The 19,340-nt window shown below is 35.6% G+C and overlaps 1 protein-coding gene across 4 annotated transcripts in view; it reads left to right on the forward strand.

Moving 5' to 3' along the window:
* Positions 1-19,340, forward strand: part of TAX1BP1 (Tax1 binding protein 1) — a 55,789-nt gene that overhangs the window by 4,023 nt on the left and 32,426 nt on the right. For all 4 annotated transcript variants that reach the window (XM_085050983.1, XM_085050986.1, XM_085050985.1 and 1 more), the window contains exons 3-5: positions 12,494-12,596; positions 16,029-16,216; positions 17,825-17,983. In XM_085050983.1, the coding sequence (XP_084907109.1) occupies positions 12,494-12,596; positions 16,029-16,216; positions 17,825-17,983 (450 nt within the window). The remainder of the gene's footprint in view (positions 1-12,493; positions 12,597-16,028; positions 16,217-17,824; positions 17,984-19,340) is intronic.

A 19,340-nucleotide genomic window follows, 5' to 3' on the forward strand; every position in this document is an offset into this window, starting at 1 on the left:
TCTGTAACAAAGCAGAAACATTTTTAATGCTATATGCAATGATGGTGCAGTCACTAAATTGTGCTGCAATTTACAAGGAGGCATCAGCTTACAAACACGCACAAATAACAATTCCCTAGTAAGAGGTGTTTAAAAGTAAGTGTATATATGTCTTACTTTCAAAGTTTTGACAAGGGATGGAACTGAGCACATTTGAATGTTTAGTTAATGGCATTCATAAAGTGTAAAAAAAAGTATTTTTCATAACATCATAGAAAGTTCTGTTTATATTGCACATAAGCATATTGAAATTATTGAAATGTGAATGTAACTGCTTTGTCTCTCTGTTACAATCTGTAACTGTTGGCCTAAGTGAGGGAGGCAGTCAGACAGGACTCTAGAATTACTAATTAGGTGAAAGAAAAAAGAAGTGGGAAAGTTTTTCAGTGACTACATAAAGTGCTGTGTACAATGTACAGGTATCTGATTTCATCTTGACTGTGATGACAGATTTCATAAGCTGTTGAGGTTATTCTACTTTGTGCTACTTTTACAGAGGCAGGTAATGCTTTGGCAGTCATTTGAGGAACCTGTTGAGCTGGCATAAGGTAGTGCCACTGCCACATAAAAGAAACATCTTTTATGCAGGGTGGTTTGTTTTTTCTGCTTCCTCTTTATGTGAAACAAGATCTTGTGTGGTGAATCAGATCACGGAATTGATTGAGGTTAAGACCAGTGTTTTGTGACTGGATTTTTTAAATGGAATTCCCCAATTGAATTTCCAGTTTGCCTAATTCTTATCAGCACAAGGGAAGATCGGAAAAGAATAAAAATGGCTTTCTTTTAATTATTATATCACTTGTTACGCAGTGTAGTTACAGTACACGAGTTAAATGGAGCCAGCTTTCTAACTGTATGTATATTTACAAATATGCATGTGTAATGCTTGCAGTAAAATAAACTGTAAAAATGTAGTAATTTTGGGATAGATTATAGAATTTTTACTATACTGTGATCTGAGTGTAAAAATTAGTGACTTCTAGACAACTGATTGTTCACAGACAAATGACAAACAACCTGGAGGTGGCTTGAAAAGTGATGAAAGCAGGCAGGAGTTTTATCATTTACCTCTCTAAAACACATACAAAGGATGCGATGCATGTTTAGTAAAGTGAGTCTGTGATTGAAAACAAAAGGCAAAAGCAGACTAATTATGAGAACAGTAATTAATGACCTTCAGAATTGGCCTCGTATGCAATGAAAGTGGGGTTTCTGTGAGAGAACTCAAAGTGTCAATTCACAGACTGTTCATGTCGAGAGAGTAAAGTTCACCTTGTCTTTTTGAAGTGCATAATTTGCTTAGAAAACAAATCTGTTCAAGCTGGTGTCATTTAACCTTTGCCTGAAATTGCACAGAGAGTAACTAGTGTTGTAATGGTGAATAGTAGACAGAGGGAAAAGGCACTTAGTTTAAAAAAAATCAGAAAAACTCAGCAAAAGCCATCAACAAGCAGTGGTAATTTCAGATTGGTATAGAAAATAAGTATGAAGTAAGATTCTTCCTGCGCTCTGTGAATGTTATGGGTTTTTTTTTTTGTTTGTTTTTGTTTTTGGTTCTAATGTTGATTTTTGTTGAATTTTAGGGCACAGTGGCTTCAGTACTATTCTGTTTTGTTTGCTGTGCTGGCTAGATAAGATTTTTTTTTTTAATTAAACTGAAAAAATATCTTTGGTAAAATATTAGGTACATTTTTAAGTGAATGGTTTTTATTTAGGGTGCAAGTGCATTTCTTCAGCTACAATGATGCCTTGAGTAGATATTAGTTATTTGTATCTTTATATTATTGCCTTTGTTTTGCTAGTTCAGCTGTTACTGCAGCTGCACAGTGAAATAGATCAGTGAAGTGATCTGTTGGGAAAATACAGCCCCTCCTCCCCCAGCTTTTACCATCTTATTTCACAACTGGTTTGGTTCTTCAGTTTGATCACGGTGTGGTGCAATGGGCAGCTGTGCTGGTGTCACTTTGATGGAAACAAGGGGACTGGGAAGGTGTGTGGGAAGGGCTGTGCCTGCTTTATTGGCATGGCTGCTTAATGTGGGGTGACAATTGAAACTTCTTTTTCAAACTTTTTTAGAATTCTCTTCTTACGAGCAGCTTATTTGAAGTTGTAAAACTTAAGACTCTGATAACTTCAAGTTACTAAATCTTGAACTTCAGTAATAATGAGCAGAATGCTCTTCGTGGTGGCAGTAACAGGTTCAAAACTGTTCCCAAGAAAGTAATTTTATATTGTTTAGAAAAATGAAGACCCAGTGTTCATAAACTGAAAGAGTAACATTCGTATAGGATAATTATTTCTGATATACCAATTTTTTTACAAGCTAGATTTATGTGAATGCATACAGTAATTTTGGGATTAGACATCTGGCAGAAACTTGGAGATGCAGGAGGTACAATAATAAAGATACTATGCTTCCCAGCAGGAGTTCTGCATATGCATATTTTATTATTTTTGTATATCTTTTTCTTACTTGTCCCCTACAGGAGAGGAGTCAAATGCATGTTTTCAAGTCTGTTGTCTGTCATTGCTGCTATGTGTTTTTTGCTCTTATGATATTCTGGACAGTCATCTGTAATCAAGTGCTAAATCAGTTTTATCTCCTTGCATGTTACCAAAAAAAGAATAAGGCATTTTTTTCAGATAAGTACTGGTCTAGTATTTGGCATGGACATCCTGAGCCTGAGTGCCTGTTCATGCAGTTTTATGAGAACTAGAATTTGAGATCAGCTTTTCCTCTACTGAGGGTTTCCCTGCAGAATAACTGGATGGTTCCTAGTGTGGAGTCAAAGTTAAAAAGACTTACCATCCTTGATTGATTTCATAGGAGATCTGTATTCCTAGAGTGGTCCAAAACGTCTTTATTTGTTTCTACTCATCTCTGGTTAATCAAAATCTGGAGAGGCCTTTAAAGTAAACCAAATCTAAACCTTAGAAATGAGTAATGTGTCCTCTACATCTGGTTGCAAAGCTGGTCCGTCTTGTAGATAGTCCTGATTTCCAGTTAGGGAAAGCTATATCTCACAACTGTATTTCACAGTAAAATAAAACATACCACATGGTGGAGTGATATTTTTTGCATTATTAATACATAATGTCCAGATTTTAAGAAGTGTTTGAAAAACCTGCTTGGTTTCTAGGAAGCAGTGTCTGCCTCTCTGTCTGGAGGATATGTCTGCAAATAGAGCTGTCAAATGTTCAGTGCACAAGAGAGGCAGGTTTACTCTGTATTCCAAAGGCACAGGGAAAGGCTCTTATGGACCTTATAAAGATATTGCATCAAGGGAGTATTGTTAAAGGTGTAGGTGTTTGTGGGGTGTATCATAATACTTTGTACATTTCTGAAGACACAATTTAGCTGAGACAAGCATGCTGTAACAACCTGCAATATCAGCAGGTAATCAATCTTACATATGTTAAGCTAATGACTTTGGTCTTGCTGTGTCATTAATTAACTATTCCATCAAAACTTTTCTGTTCCTCAGTTCTAGTTGATATATTTTTCTAAGTAACCTACATTACCATTCTTCTAGGATATTGACAGGTTGTAGACATGCTTTGATATTGACTGTCTCAGGATACCCCTAGACAAGAAAAGAAAATACTTTTGTCTTAATTTCCACATTTTTAATATGCACACCTTGAAAATGGTGACTTGATGTTCTGGTAACTTAACATACAGAAAAACTTATTGGGAATTGGGAAGATCTTAGTAACTTATCTGAACACAAAAATTACCTGCTTGCTTAGAGAGAGTACTCGGTATTTACAAGGCCACACCTGTGCTACTGTATGTGTGTCAGTGCAGTACCTGTGTTTGCATGGAACTTAATTTCTGTCTTTTCAATGTCCTGATTTATAGCAGATCTCAGAATTAAATCGTCTGTGGTCAAAAACTTTTGTAACACAGTTTAACATTGTATTTGATAGAGACTTAAGAAACAGCTTGGTGTTACTGTTTTATCAAGGCACATGTCTTTGTATAGTACTCTGGGTTATTTAGTCTCCTTTGGACTGCAAATAACAGTACAGTTTGTGTGAGTCATTTCATATCCTGATGTTGTTGTAGAGTGATAAGAAAAAATTACTTTCATATATACGGACATTCTGAAGTACAACACAACATCTGGATATGTTATTGGCCACATGAATATAGAAATACCATTCTTCTGGCATGGAATCATCACAGCTGGCTGTGATAGACACAGGACTGTGCAGTGTGTAACAACAGTATGTCTTGTTGTTAAAATAGTTGGAAATAGAATTACTGGAATACAGAATGTTTTGAAACTTGCTGTATCTGTGAGTTAGAATGATTCTGTTTGCTTCTTTGGAAAAACAAGTAAATAATACTTTGCTTAAAAAAGAAAGTCACTGGCAACATTACTTGCTGTTTCTATAGGAGGTGAAGAGAAGGATAATCTGGGTTTATGTGATGTTACCTTCAACAAGAAATTTTAACATTTTGTTCCAAGCGTCATTAATTTTCTAGAACTATTTGGTTCAGTAGGTTTGTGTGGTCAGAGACAGAATTGGCATAACAAAGTAGCCAGTAGCTGGTAACAATTCTGAAATAAAAGATTGTACTAGTTGCTAGTTCTCATGAGATGTGGTAGCAAGGGAATAGTTCACCTAAACCCCACCTATTCTTTTTAAAATGCATTTTCATGCTTATCTCCTAAAGTAAAGAGTAGCTTTGTTATTCTTTGATCTGTCATACATTTCTTTGGACAGTAATTTGCATATGTAACAGGTTTATTTCTAGGGAATTCATAGTGTTTCTATATTTTGTTTTATACCTAATAGAAGAAGTTGATCCGATGGTCTAGGCACTCTTTCAATGTCATTTTGACACATTCCTCTAAACTATGAAGTAGAGGTACAACCAACAAGAGATAATCATAACTGAAAATCCTGGTAGTATCTTGATATTGTAACAAATACCATATGTTTGCGATAGTCTAAATTAATGCACGTGTTTGTAACATTCAGCAGAGATGGACTTCTTCAGGGCTGGGATTGAGGGAACATTTTAGGATTGTGGCCGTTTGTAAAGAATCTAGAGTGCTTTGCAGCCACCTACTACCCGAGAATGTCTCAATCTTAGGGCTCCTGTTGTATAACCAATTTTAATCCCAGCATGAGTAGCAAGGCCATGTCTGAAGTGAAGGCTTAAGTATCGTGGCTTGAGGTAAGTCAGAGTTGCATGTGGTGTATAAGGTGATCACAGACATACTAAAATCCCCAAGGTTTGACTTTGTTTACTTATTCTGCAATGTCTATGCCTGAATGTTACTATGGTGTACTTAATACTTGAATAAGTATTTTCCCTTATGTTCATGTTCTGAAATTTTTGTGCAGTTTGATTCTTTCAGAACTGGTATCTAGATACCATTACTTGCTGATGATGCCTGTGTTCAAAAGTATATCTCATCAATGGGATGTCAGTGTTAACACTGGTTAACACATACAGTTTTCTCTGGTATGAGCTTCACTGCCCCCAGATGTTTTCATTTTCCTATTGCTAGTTGTTTTAGAAGAACTTGGTGTTTGTAGCTGCCTGTTGTAGATTATGTGCTGCAGTATCACAGGCATTACTGTGACTTTGAAGTAATGTTCCTTTAACTCAGGGTTATGGCCCAAACCAAGTCTGCTTGGAGAAATCAATTCTTATGATACTGATCCCAGTGGTGTTTTGCGTAGACACCTCTTCTGTCTGTGGTTTGGGGCAAAGTAAGTGTTTCTAATCATGTGAAACATGTAAAGGCTGCTGACTTACTCGTCAGTGATAATTAAAATGTATAACATACATCCAGAACCTTATCTACTGTCTGTAATTTTGATTCTTTCAGAGATAACACATTGTCTTCTTGCAGTACATAGGGTGCTTTGCCAAATTACTCTAATTAAATTAGAAAAGGGGCATAATTTTTAATCAGATAAAGGTTTGTGGTCGAGTTTTTTTGTGTGGGTTTTTTTTTAATTGGGTTGTATTAGGTATTTACAGTAAAGGCCCGTTGATTATGCCCAAGTTGGTTGAGCTAAACAAGTGTTTTCCTGGGTTTGCTTCCTTGGCTTGCTGATGTTGTATAGATGGGTCAGGCACTGGTAATGCAACAGAATGAACACTGCTAGTCTTTCAGCTGTGTAACAGCTTTCTGAGGCCAGGGAAAAAAAAGCCAAGTGAGCTTCCCGTGCTGATGGTCTTTCTTTAAGGCACGCCATCTCAGGAGTGAATTGACTGACTTTACCAAGGGATTATAAAAGGAAAGAAACTCAACAGAATGGAAAATCGGAAAATTTTTATTTGCCATGTTCATCTTAAACTCAAGAATTAAAAAAAAGTTGGAAATAATTTTTACACTGCGCACTTGTAAGGCAGAGCTTTCATCTTAGAAAAGCTTACATGCTGTAAAAGATGAATCAGATGAGAGTTGAAGAAGATACAGTGAAATAAAATGGTTATTTTTTTCCTCAGGTAGGTATTGGATAACTCCTTATTGCCATACAGACAGGCACTCCCTGTTTATGCTCCCTCCCTCATCCCTCCATTTATTTTTCTACTTGGCAAATTTTCTTCAAGCTATTTTGTTGAAACATGCTGTGGGTGAAATGTAAATATGGCAAAGCTAATATTGCTGTGTGACATTGCAGTAAGAAAGGGGCTTATATCTGTGGGGCAGCATAGAAGAAAAAACTTCCATGATGATTACATGTCTATTTGTTAGTAGAAGGAGAACCTGTCTAGTGTGAGTATTATGGGACAGCTGGGTTGTCCCTACTTGCCCAGCCAAATTGCAAAGTACTTGATGCTGGACTCTTAACCTTTACTATACTTCAGCATTTCCACTGTGGCTACTGAATTGGTTTATATGACTGAAAAGTGTTTATGATGTCCTAAATTGAAATAATCCTTTTTGCATAAAAGGAGGAAATAGAAATATCATGACTGGATTACTCTGTAATGGCCTATTAAAGCTTCCCATTTCATGGAGGGAAAATTAAATACAGTGAGGTTTCATGTATGCATTGTACATAATACCCTAATCTGGATATGACATTTTTTGTGGGATAAATAATGTGAAGTCATGTTCTGGTTTAAAAATACAGATTGAGAAGGTGGAAATAGGACTTGGTTTCTGGATTGTTAATCTCTTGGTTGACTTCTGGAAGGAAAGCAAGAATGTTTGCATTTATGCACAGCTGTCTAATTTAACAATGTATTTCAGAGTGGAGTTTGAGAGAATTAAATGTAGAGAATATAAAAGAATGTGTTGAATACCAGGCTAGCAGATAGTTTATGTCTAATTCAGTTACAAAGTGGATTTTATTCTTTCTGTTGGTTTAGGAAAGTTGCATCATCTAAGTCTTAAGTGCTCTTTTGACAGAAATAAGAGTATTTCTGTTTTTTGAGTTTTGAGCACTGAGCAAAATGTTTTCAGAGTTTTCAATGAATTCCTTAAAAAAGTAATGGTATCAGCATAGTCAGTCAGTGCAGGTGGCTGCTGTGCTGATCAGATGATGAACCTGACTTCAGGCTTGACAAGTCTTGAGTGTAGTTTGACAGGTCATTCTTCATTTCCCTCTGAACTTCAGAAGGTTTTGTGTTGGAGCTCTTCTATAATTTGCAATGTTTGTCAGCTTGAATCTGGATATTGTAATGTTTGCCATGGCCCATGCCAGGTTTTTAAGTTGGACTAACAAACTGTGCCTGTTTTGCTCTTCCTGGCTCAGAGTTTCCCAGTGTGTCCTATAGACATTTCTCATTTATTTAAGATTTCTGATTGTAAGAAACTATTAGTGTGCATCAGCTTTAGCATTTTGACTCGAACTTGATTTCATGTTTGTAGTTGACTTTTTGTTGGTTGTGTTGTTCTGTTTTTTTTTTTTTTTTTTTTTTTTTTTCAACTGACATGTGAAGTTAACTTTAACTTTGGTTTCACATTTTGGTACATAAGAATGTACTCTTCATACCAAACTAGAACGGTTAACTTCACGAGTCTTCAACAGGAGTTAAGTGTGGGTTTCCACATCTTTCCCCTTGTTACCATATTTTAATGGCTGTAAAGTTCTAATTTTTAATGTAAATAAATATGCTTGCAGCTTCATAACTTTTCCTAATTTCCATAAATTTCATAAATTTTTAGAACCTGCCTAGTAAATGAAGGAAATGAAAAAGGATGCAGTATAATTGAAGATTAGATTTTAAATATATTTTTGTAATGGACATAATTTCTCTCAATTGTTTTTTTTCATTGTTTTGAATTTCAAATGCAGACATGAAATTTCCAAATTTGAAATCTTTCTTACAAGCATTTGTTTGTTTTCTATAATGTTTTCATGAAAACAGGTGCTCAGTGTTAGTTGTATCAGCTGTTTTGGCAGTTGAAATGGTCAAACTCTTGTTCTTACGGGGCTGACGATCTAAATAGCCATTTCCATCCTGTCAGTGTAGTACAGGTAAGGTGTTCACATTGAATGGGTTCTTGTGGGAAATCTGGACTCCTCTCCCATTTCAGACACTAACCTGGAAGATAGTATATATTATTTGTAGTAGGTTTTGTTGGTGTGATCAGCAATAAGACAATAGCTTGTCTGATTCCTGTCAATAAAATGAAAGTATTTTTCCATGGTAATATGCCTGATGTTGCTGAGAATGCTGTTTGTTTTGCTTCCAAAGCTACAGGGTTTTAATTATCATATAAACTCACTGTGGGACTAGTGACAAATATTCGCATCTTCTCTTCATATTTTTCACTTTATGTTGATTTCCTTTATAGCTTTTGCCACTAGTTTTAGTTTATCTCAATCTTTATTTACTTTCCCTTAAATGGTGTTAGGGTTAAATATGAATAAATTTTATCTTTAGACAACTGTTGGTTTGCTTTCTGAGCTGAAAGAAATAACTGTGTCAAAGATCACATTTAAATCATTGCTGAGCCATCCAGTGTGTGCTGTAGTATTTTATCTGTGATAGTACAATCTGTTGCCATAGAGAAGCTTACGACTATGTATATGTGTATAGTATGTATATAGTATAGTAAGCTTATGACTATATATATATGTATAGTATGTATATAGTATAGTATTTTGTAGTTTGGAATCACTGTGTACTCCATACTAGGCTTATTAAAGAGATTATTGACAAAAGATATAAAGTACTGAAGTAAAAATGTATTAAAACCTGTTGATAAAAAACAAGGTTTCTTTTTTTTTAAGATCTACAATCTACGCCTAAAACACGGATTTCTTAAATTTGTTTTTTTAAATTCTCAGCATATCATTATGTGACTTTGCTCCTTGTTTCTGCCATCTAAGAAATAACTCGGTGGAATTTAATGATATTTATTATCATGTAGGAAGGAGATAGAAAAATGTTACTAAGTTAGCTTGCTTTGCTGCAGAATATTCACCTTCCCCTTTTAAAATGTATTCAGCTGTGAGGAAGGTGAACTTTGTTCATACTTCCTTCTCTGCATTGTCATATTATGACATGTGCAACCTGTAGCAGGGAAAACCCTCATTTTCTGAAATTCTGTGCAGTGACAAAGAGTTGTTGGGCAATCCACACCTGCTGATAACTTGCATGTGCCCCTTACGAAATAATGGAATTGTCACGATCATAATGAAAGATGGGGAGCCTCACCAGGGGAAACAGATGATGGATGACAGGAAATGTGGGGAATTGCTAAAGGAAATACTCGTGGGGTAAATTTCCCAGGGTGTTGCCTACTAGCTCTTGATGTGTCACAGTTCTCTCTTTACTCGTAGTCCACAAATTGGAATTATACTTAAAAATCCTCTACCTGCTGGAGAAACAGATCAGGAAAGTTATTTATTTTCTACATAATTACTCTTTTTGTTTTTATCAGTGTGGCTAAAGTTTTAAATGACCTCAAAAAATCCTTTTGTCGGTTACTGCTGCAGGTAGAGTATTGATAAAAGTAACTTTTGGTTTCAGGATAAATCACTACATTTACAAATCAGCATGTGATAACTAAGAAAAATATAAAAAGTAGAATTCCAGGAATAAACTGCATCAGAAATTGATCTCCTATAGGGACCATTTTTGTGTTCATGTTCACTGGATTTTGTTTCTTCTCTATGTTTTGCAATGTTAATTATCAGAGGGAACAATTATATTAGTCAGGAAAATAGCATCAGAAGCAGTGGGTGTGTGTTTTGGTTTTTAACAGAAATGAAAACTAGAGTAAGATGAAAAGATTATTTCAGTTCTATACAGCATTTGTTCTGGACACGATGATGTAGTTGCTTTTCTGAAACAAAAAAGATGATGTTGACTTTTCACTTACTGAGAACTACGTTTGGAAAGCTGTGTGCTCTAGCTAGGACACCAAGTAATGGTATATGCTTCTGTTTTCTGAAGTAAAATTAGCAAGGTCAGAAAAAAAAAGAGGTAGTAACATCTGAGTTGGATTTGAAGGCATGACTAATTTTTGCAAAACGTTTTTCCTGTGAACTTTTATTGAGAAAAAATTGCTTATACCCCCCTCAAGTTACTGGAAGAGTTTCCCTTGTTATTTCTGTGGTGTTTATCAGTGTGGGAATAATGACCCCAGGAAACCTGATTTCATTGCCATCTTTAAAAGCTGCTTGATAGGAGACATTTTAGAAATCTTCTTTGCTAAGAATAGGCCTAAGATGTAGCAGGTGATTCCATTCTAGTGGATGTGTTGAGCATCTGCACTGATTCTCTTTAATGAATGTTGCCTTACACAAGTGACTGAAAATGAGAATTTAATCTGTTTTCGCTGTTGTTAATCTGTGTTTTTTAAAGATATAAAAGAGACTCATTATCTTTGACATTAGTTTTTTCCATACTTCTTAATATAAAGTGAAGAAGTGAATGGACATTTATAGAATAATCTATTCTTTTTTTTTTGTTAATGCAATTTATTAATTTGCATACATGAAATGTATGGCTATATACTTATGTAATTGCTGTTTTGCTATTGAATTACTTCCACTTCTGATGTTCTCTTTGCCTATCTAAACATGTTTTTTTAAATTTTTTTTAATTGAAAGTTCCTTTAAAAACTCAGCTATTAATGCTTTTGAAAGACACTACTGCAATGTAGTCTTTATAAAGGAGGACTTCTAAACTTGGAGTTTGGAAGTGTTGTATATTGAAGCAATGAAAATCATGATTGATGACTGAAATCTTTTTTTGGTTATTGTGTGGTTTTTGTTTTTTCTTCTTCCTCTTGAAACACTGTCTTACCTGATACAAATTGGGAAACAATTTATTCCCTTTCCATATCTTAATTCTTCCATGACAGTATACCCAATTACTGATTAAGTGTATGACACCTAGCATTTGCTAGGGTTTGGTATTTTATTTTTCATCAGTGGAATAAATCAAATATATTTCTTCTTTACCATTGTGCTGTTGTTAATATGCATTGCTTTACAGTAGTTGCTTTGGCTTTCTGGTTTAGTTGCATGTATTTCAAGCCTGTTGGAATACATGTCTTCAGAGGAAAAAAATCACAGGATCATAGAATGGCCTGGGTTGGAAGGGCTGTTAAAGAACATGTAGTTCCAACCCTCCTGCCAGGGGCAGGGACCCCTCTCACTAGACCTGGTTGCTCAGAGCTCCCCATCCAAACTGACCTTGAACACTTCCAGAGATGGGGCATCCACAGTATCTCTGAGCAGCCTGTGCCAGTGGCTCCCCACTTTGCAGAAGTGCACTCTTAGGAAAACTCTGAAAGCAGATATTTATTGAAGGTAGCAGGAGGACTGCACTGATTCAGCTGAGTTAGGTTTTCATGTAGATCTGCTTTTTTTATTTGCAGACACAGTATGTGTGTATGAGAGAATAAGGATTTCAGTGAAATGCTGGTCTTCAGCGTTGCAGAAGTTGTCAAAAAAATTCTAGTGTCAATTGTGATCTTTTCAGTACCATAGAAAGCTTCTTTCTCTCCCTCCTTATTGTTTTCTGATCAACTGGTTGGACTGTGGACAAAAAAGAGTCAGCATTGGCAGAACCTACACTAAGAAAATCTTACTATAAAATCAAGAATTAATCTTTCGTATTTTTAATATAGAAATGTGTATCTTTATATACAAAAAAAAAATTAATGTACCAAATAGTAGTTTAACATATAGTGAAAACTGTCTGGTGTTTTACTTTATATAGATCCTTTTATTGCCTTAGACCCATTTATTGCCTTAGGTAACAAGCTTAATAAAATTAATGTTAAATCTTTGACATGCTTGTTAAAATATTCCTGATTTGTAAATGTTGTTAAGTATCTTTTTATTGCATTTTGAAGTAGAAATATGGATATTACAGTATGTTGTAAAGGCCAGACCATGATAACTGTGTATAACAAATTCTTCTGTTTAATGCCCACTCTTTTTTTTCCCCTGTTTTTCTTTTTTTTTTTTTTTTCTTTCTATTTTTTTGTTGTGGTTTATTTAATTTTAGGTTGGTTGGAGTACTGCAAGAGATTATTACACTTTTCTTTGGTCACCTATGCCAGAAAATTATGTGGAAGGATCAACTGTTAATTGTGTGCTGACTTTTCAAGGTGAGTATAGGGCAGTATGTATCTGTATTTTCCAGCCTAGGCAGCTTTTTAAATACTTACCTGTTCATTTAAGTGCTGAGCACTGTATAACAGTTCTAGAGTTTAAAAAAAATAAATTGGAGGAGAATTTTAAACATTTCACTGTGGGAATTTTAGTCTTATTTTAGATATCAAGGAAATTGTAAGGAAAAGTATGTGACTTAGTATGTTTTTTACATAGTAATGGCAAATATTCATGACTGATAGAGAAGTTCTGCTGGGAACGATTAAAATACAGAAAGTGACTTCGTTTAATCATCAGCAGGCTTTTTTAATTTTGGCATCTCTTAGTGCATTGTGTCTTTACAGTCTTTAGTGTCTGGACTTTAGACATATCAGTGTGAAGTAATGCTTGTTACAGAGTAAATAGTGTAGATGATGATTTCATGAAGGTTCAGAGTAGTCATAGAGTTGCATGGGACTTTTGTCACACGGAATTGATGGAAATGTCTGAAACTCTTAAGAAAAGAATAAAGAACAAACCAGAAAATGTTACACCACTGTACAAGTCAATAGTATAACTACATTTTCAGCACTGTGTGCATGTCATATCCTCTCCCTCTCCTTTGCAGTCTCAAAACACGTCTAGTAGAACAAATAAAGTGCAACAAAGATCAAAATTAAGAAATAGCTTCTCTGTAAAGGTGTGGAGTTACAAAGATGAGAACCACGCTTGTGAAATAGAAAAAGGGATAATGGCTGTGGATTGTGACCTGGGAGGTTTAGATCTGACATTGGAAGAGCATTTTTATCAAGAGGGAGTAGTGTAGCTCTTGAGCAGATATCCCTGGTTTGGAAGGATGAGAATTCCATACAGTTGTTTAGACACAGACACCGTAGTCTCAGACAGGTGCTGACAACAGTTTCTGGAGTGACCAGCTGGGGTAACTGACCTTCCAAATTTCCTTCTGCCTGGTTTTTCAGGCTTGGAAAGGGAAATAAGGTGAAGTCACTGGTGTCTCTAAAATCAGCTACCCATGGCATGAGTGGATTAACCATTCTATATATAAAAATAAATAGGAACCATTGATGTAAGCTAGCAAGTGACAAGTTCAAAATGGAGGTAGAGGTGATGCGTTTATGGCACAGTCAACATGCAGAACTTGTTGCCACTGGACATGACAAGTGCCAAAAATTTACACACGTTGAAAATTTCACCTGAAAAGAGCACCTCCACTAAATTAATACTTTTCTGCTTACAAACAGAATTTTATGTACCATCTTAACTTCTTTTTTACTTCCCAGACTTGGCCTTAGTCGTTGTTTGTGTGTGTGTTTATTGGTTAAAACATATTAAAAAAAAAAATTGAAGTCCTGAAATGATGACTGTATTAGCTCGTTGTCTTATTAAATCTGCAAATAGCGATAGCTTGGATGAGTTCAGTTCTTTCTCTTCTGCCAAGTCTCTTTTTATTCTGGTACTTTAGATGAGGATCATATCCACATGGCCTGATAACCTGATAACCGTTTTATAGCCTTGAAATTGATTGAAAAGTGTGTGTGCTCCGTAGAAACTGGAAGGAAATCATTAGTTTCTTTTACAGTTACAAAAGTTCACTGAGTGAATGAAATTGGATTGGACTGAAATGAAACGTGATCTAGAAAAGTAGGACTCTTCATGCCATCTGTCCTTTGTATGTAGAAATTTTACCACACATGAAGAGACTGAGTAACTCTGTCCCATCTGTTACATTCCATCCTGACAGATTCCCACTTTTATAGAGCTGCAAGATTGAATCTCCATTCAAACAGTCTCCCAGTTGTGTTTGGCAAGATATTTCAATGCTTCTGAGATGAGATCAGCAGAGCTTACAGGAGCTTAATTATCTGAGCTAAATAGTAAATGTTGTGCAGCATGCTTTAAATGTTTATTTTTTTTTTTTTTAATGATCAGGTAGGTGTGCTGGAAGAAAATAACTGGAAATCTGTTTCTCCAGTACACGTTAGATACAAGAAAAAAGACCCTCAGTAGTTTTAAAATCAGATTGTTTGAACCAATATTAAAATGTGCTGAAATAGCGGTGTAGATTATTCTGCATTTGCTTCTGCCTAGTTTCATCTTAGTTAAGCACTGAATCAGGTAAACCAAACTACAGTGCTATATAGGAAAGTGTAGCCAGGCCCAAAAGCATGAATCCTGATATTTTGAGATTAAGATGCTATGCCCTGAGCGACAGTTAATGAAGTGTAAGACTAATGGAAATGTGAAGTTCTCAATACAAGTGCTGTTTATACAGCAAATGTAATGTGTTACCATTTCTAGGAAAAGTAGGTAAGAGTACTGTGAAAAGACTTCCAGGAATCTGGAATAAAAGTTGGTGTGTAGTTAATTATAAGTTAGAAAGGTAGAAAATTGAAATGGAGTGAAATAAGAACTGAAATGAGTGACATCACCTGCTGGACTGAGCATTGGGTGAGGATTTATTATGTTAGTGTCATCCTCAGGCTGTCTACAGTATCTGAAAACTAGTATTCCGACTAAATCTGGTTGGTTTTCTTACCATTAAGCTGAGTAAGGCATAGGTCTTGAATTTAGTAATGAAGGTAAAAATCTCAGTAGTTCTGGAAATAATTGTTTGACATGGATAAATATTACTGTGTGAACTTGGGTCATGCAAGAGGCATGAAGCTTTAGTGGGCAACAGTTCAGTTGTGTAGTCACACAGAAATTCTTCTCAAATAATTTGCTTGCACCATGCAGTATTACATAATTCCAAGAAAGAGGATTTATTCTTACCTTGTAAAGTCTAGAATAATTGTTTTCAAATTAAAAAAATAAGCTCTTTGTTAAACTCCATGCTCTCCCCTTTCAGCTGGTGTCATGCATTCAGAGCATTTCTGTGCTTTGGCATTTAAAAATAAATGGTGTTCGTCCCAAAAGTCCCCCTCCCCCAAAACAACAACAAAACCCTATGTACAAAGGGAACCTGGTAAAGTTGCAGATGCCTTGTCATTCTATATTATTCTTTGTCTGTTGTATTTGGTTGTTTAGGTATTTCAAGGCCAAAAAATCACTTATTCTCTATTCTGTGACTGTACAGCAGTCACACGATAATGTGGTCATGATGCAACTTCATGGCATCTGATTGAAAATGATTTTGTTCCATAAATGTATAAACAGCAGCTCTTACTTAATGTATGTGAGGTGATGTGTACATACAGCACCTATTGCCTAACTGTTTTGTCTTTGTGTTAAATGCTAGTAGAAATTGCTGTGGGTTGAAGGTTACTAGATAGGATGACTTTTTCTTTCTGCTGTTTTGATATCAGTGCCATACTGAGGCAGTGAGCATGAAATCTGTAAGTCAAACATGATGATGTAAATCGGTTTACAGATGGAGACTTGTAAGTTTGTGTAGAATGTTGCTTCAAATATGAATTTATTTTTGATAGGGTATTACCTACCAAATGATGATGGAGAATTTTATCAGTTCTGTTACGTGACTTACAAAGGAGAAATCCGTGGAGCAAGCACACCTTTCCAGTTTCGTACCTCTTCTCCCATTGAAGAGCTGCTCACTATGGAAGATGAAGGAAACTCTGATATGTTAGTGGTGACCACAAAAGCTGGACTTCTTGAGGTTTGATACAAAAATTCTTAAATGCTATTTTTTTTTAAATACTATGTACATACAATCACAGATACTGAAAAAAAAACCTAGGAGGAAAAGACCTGCATGTGTCTGTGTAGTGTATATATTTCTGGCTTGTTCTGTAGTTCTTGGTTGAAGTTCAGAACATCTGCAGGTTAAACAAACCAAGACTTAAAAATGTATAGCACTAAGCATGGATTGGGAAACTAAGACTAGGTATTGCTCATCTCTCACATCTGTAGTCATGAACTAACTGGCGGTAATGGTGTGTGTGAAATGGTGTTTCTTGCAAGGAAAAAGAATTTTGGAGCCAGTATACTTTTATTTGTGCCCAAATTAAGAGCCCTGGAGATTGAGCTGAATAATTGCAGGTGTCTAAGTATATTGGAGTAGCGCTTGTTTTATTTAAAGTTTTCTATATGTTGTATTCTTTGCTGGAGAGCACACTTGCGTGCTTATATTCAGAGTCAAGGTGTTTACATTTGCTTTTTGCTGTTTGTAGGCTGAACACTAGTTAAACCCAAACAAACAAAAGCGAAACTCAAACTGACTTTTGTTTGAGTTACTTCTTGGAAAATTGCTCAGTACAGTTCCCTTACCTTGCCATCAGACACTTTATCCTGTTGTCAGTTGCATCTAGGCACATCCATGTATGTATTTGATTTATGGTTTTCAAAATTTAGGGTCAAGAGACTTAGTACAGAGATATATCTGATATTTTTGCTTTTCAGGTGTGCACTTGTACTGAAATTAAAGAAGTTCTCAAATATTTTTTTATTATCTTGGTTTAGGGAACTGTAGAGTGATTTGGGTTGGAAGGAACCTTTTAATGTCATCTACTCTGACCCCTTACAGTGAGCAGGGACATCTTCAACTCCATCAGGTTGCTCACAGCCCCATCCAGCCTGCCCTTCAGTGTTTCCAAGGATGGTGCATCTACCACCTCTCCGGGCAACTCTTTCTAGTGTTTCATCACCCTCATCATAAAGAATTTCTTCCTTGTATCTAATCTGAATCTATCCTGTTTCAGTTTAAAACCTTCACACCCTGTTCTGTTACTACAGGCCCTACTACATATTTTGCCTCTGTCTACTTTGTCAGCCCCCTTCAAGTATTGAGAGGGCACAGTTCATGTTCCAGGGCTTACTTTTCAGATGTTGGGGGGGGAGGGGGAGCTCTGTGTGTGTTCATTTTTCTTGAGAAATTCCTTGAATACTGCTTTAGGGAGAGTGTGCAGCTCTACACTCAGTTGTCATTTTCACACCAAGCTGCCATCATCAGAATTAGCTTTTTCACAGTTGCTGTCACTTGGGAGCAGTAAAGGCACTGCATTTAAGGAGGGAAAACTTGAGGATAAATCAGGACACGGCAAAGTATGCTATCTAATGGTAGTTTGGTAATATGCAGTTAAAGCAATCAAACTTTAGAAATTTGGGAATGAGGGGAAAACTGTAATAACCTAACCAGGGAACACACAATTTATGCTCCTGCTCAAACACAGGAGTAGTTTGTTATGCACTTGTTTGATTAGAATGAAGGGGAGAAAAACTACCAAACCTCATTATTTTCTTTTTTCTTTTTGTTATTTTTTTACAGTTTAAAATCGAAAAAATAATAAAAGAAAAAGAAGAGCTATTAAAGGTAACTTCTGTTCTGGAAAAGGAAACGACGCAGCTCAGAGATCAAATTGAACAACTGGAAAAAGAACTTAACCATGAAAAGCAGAGATGTGAACAACTGCAAACAGAGCAAAAGGTTAGTTGTTTAACTGATTAAAGCTGACTCATAATGTCTGTAATACTGCTTTTTCAAGAACCAGTCAAACTGTGTGAAAATCAGCTATCAAAACCCCTCAGCAGTTAGATAGACATTTACACTAGAGTAGGTCAGTTCCTATTAACCTCCTGCCACTATTCCTTTTATGTCGTAAAATGGCTAAAATATTTAAGGCTTTTGGTACCAGGCTTGGTAAGATAATCGATGACAACTGTTACCAGATGTTTGACATTTAACTGAGGAGTTCATAGTAGAAAGTAGTTGATAGCTGATAGTTTAAAGTTTGCTTATGTTATTTTAAAATGGTGGAAGGCTTTTCAAAAAAAGCTCTCATTAAGGAATAACTGCATAGAACACAGGCTATTGAACATGGTAAAAAATTTTGGTATGAAAAGCAAAGATCAAGACTTAACAGAGAATGCTTCTGCCAAGATATATAAAGAGTGAAAAGTAACTTCTCTTAAAAGGTTTCACTGTTCAAAGGGAAAAGAAGCATAAACCTAAAAATCAGTATAAAGTGTTAATTAATAGCAAAAATGTAAATGTAGCCTAAACCAAAGCCAGCTTAATGTGGAATTCTGTATGTGGTAAGGAGGAAATCTAATACTATAAAAAGGGGCACCAAAAAGTTCGTATTTTTAAGCTGCTGCTTTTTAAAAAAACCCAACTTTTAGGAGAAGATTAAAAACATGTGGGAGGGAGGTGGTGACATGGGCAAATTTGAAGTAATGAAACCTATATAATTTAGCTGTGGACAGCAGTTAATAGACTATTTCTAGGTACTATTATGTACATGTCAACAGTCCTGTGTCATACACCTTTAATAGGAATTTGTTGAGGGAATTTGAAAATGTTAGTGCTTTGTAGTATACTTTTGAACAGTGAGTGAAATGAACTAGCGTATTGGCTAAGGAAAAAAGAAGGGATAAGATCTTGTTTAGAAGAAAAAAATTCTGTATTAAAGAATGATTTAATTTCACATGCACGGGAGAACTAGGTTAAATCGTTAAGAGAAGAATATAAATTCACACTTCATGGACTTGCAGATCGTAAGTTCGGTGGATAAATCTGAATGAGCAATATAGATACTTTTCATTCTCACTTGAGGCTTTTATTTAAAAAAATATTTGAAAGCAAACTGTCAATTCCAACCCATGTTAGCTTTACAATTCCATTTTAGAAAATTTTTGGAGTGGGATTTTGACTGCTGTTGAGCAAGGATGCAGTTAGACTTTATAGGAACAAAAAATTATCAATACTTCCTCACATTTTACAGTGTACTCCTCCAATCCAAACTAGTTTTGCCTCTAAGATACCAGAATTTAGTGAACAGAAT

Source organism: Lichenostomus cassidix, chromosome 2 (genome assembly GCF_008360975.1).
Source record: "Lichenostomus cassidix isolate B80296 chromosome 2, HeHo_3.0, whole genome shotgun sequence".
Lineage (NCBI taxonomy): Eukaryota > Metazoa > Chordata > Aves > Passeriformes > Meliphagidae > Lichenostomus > Lichenostomus cassidix.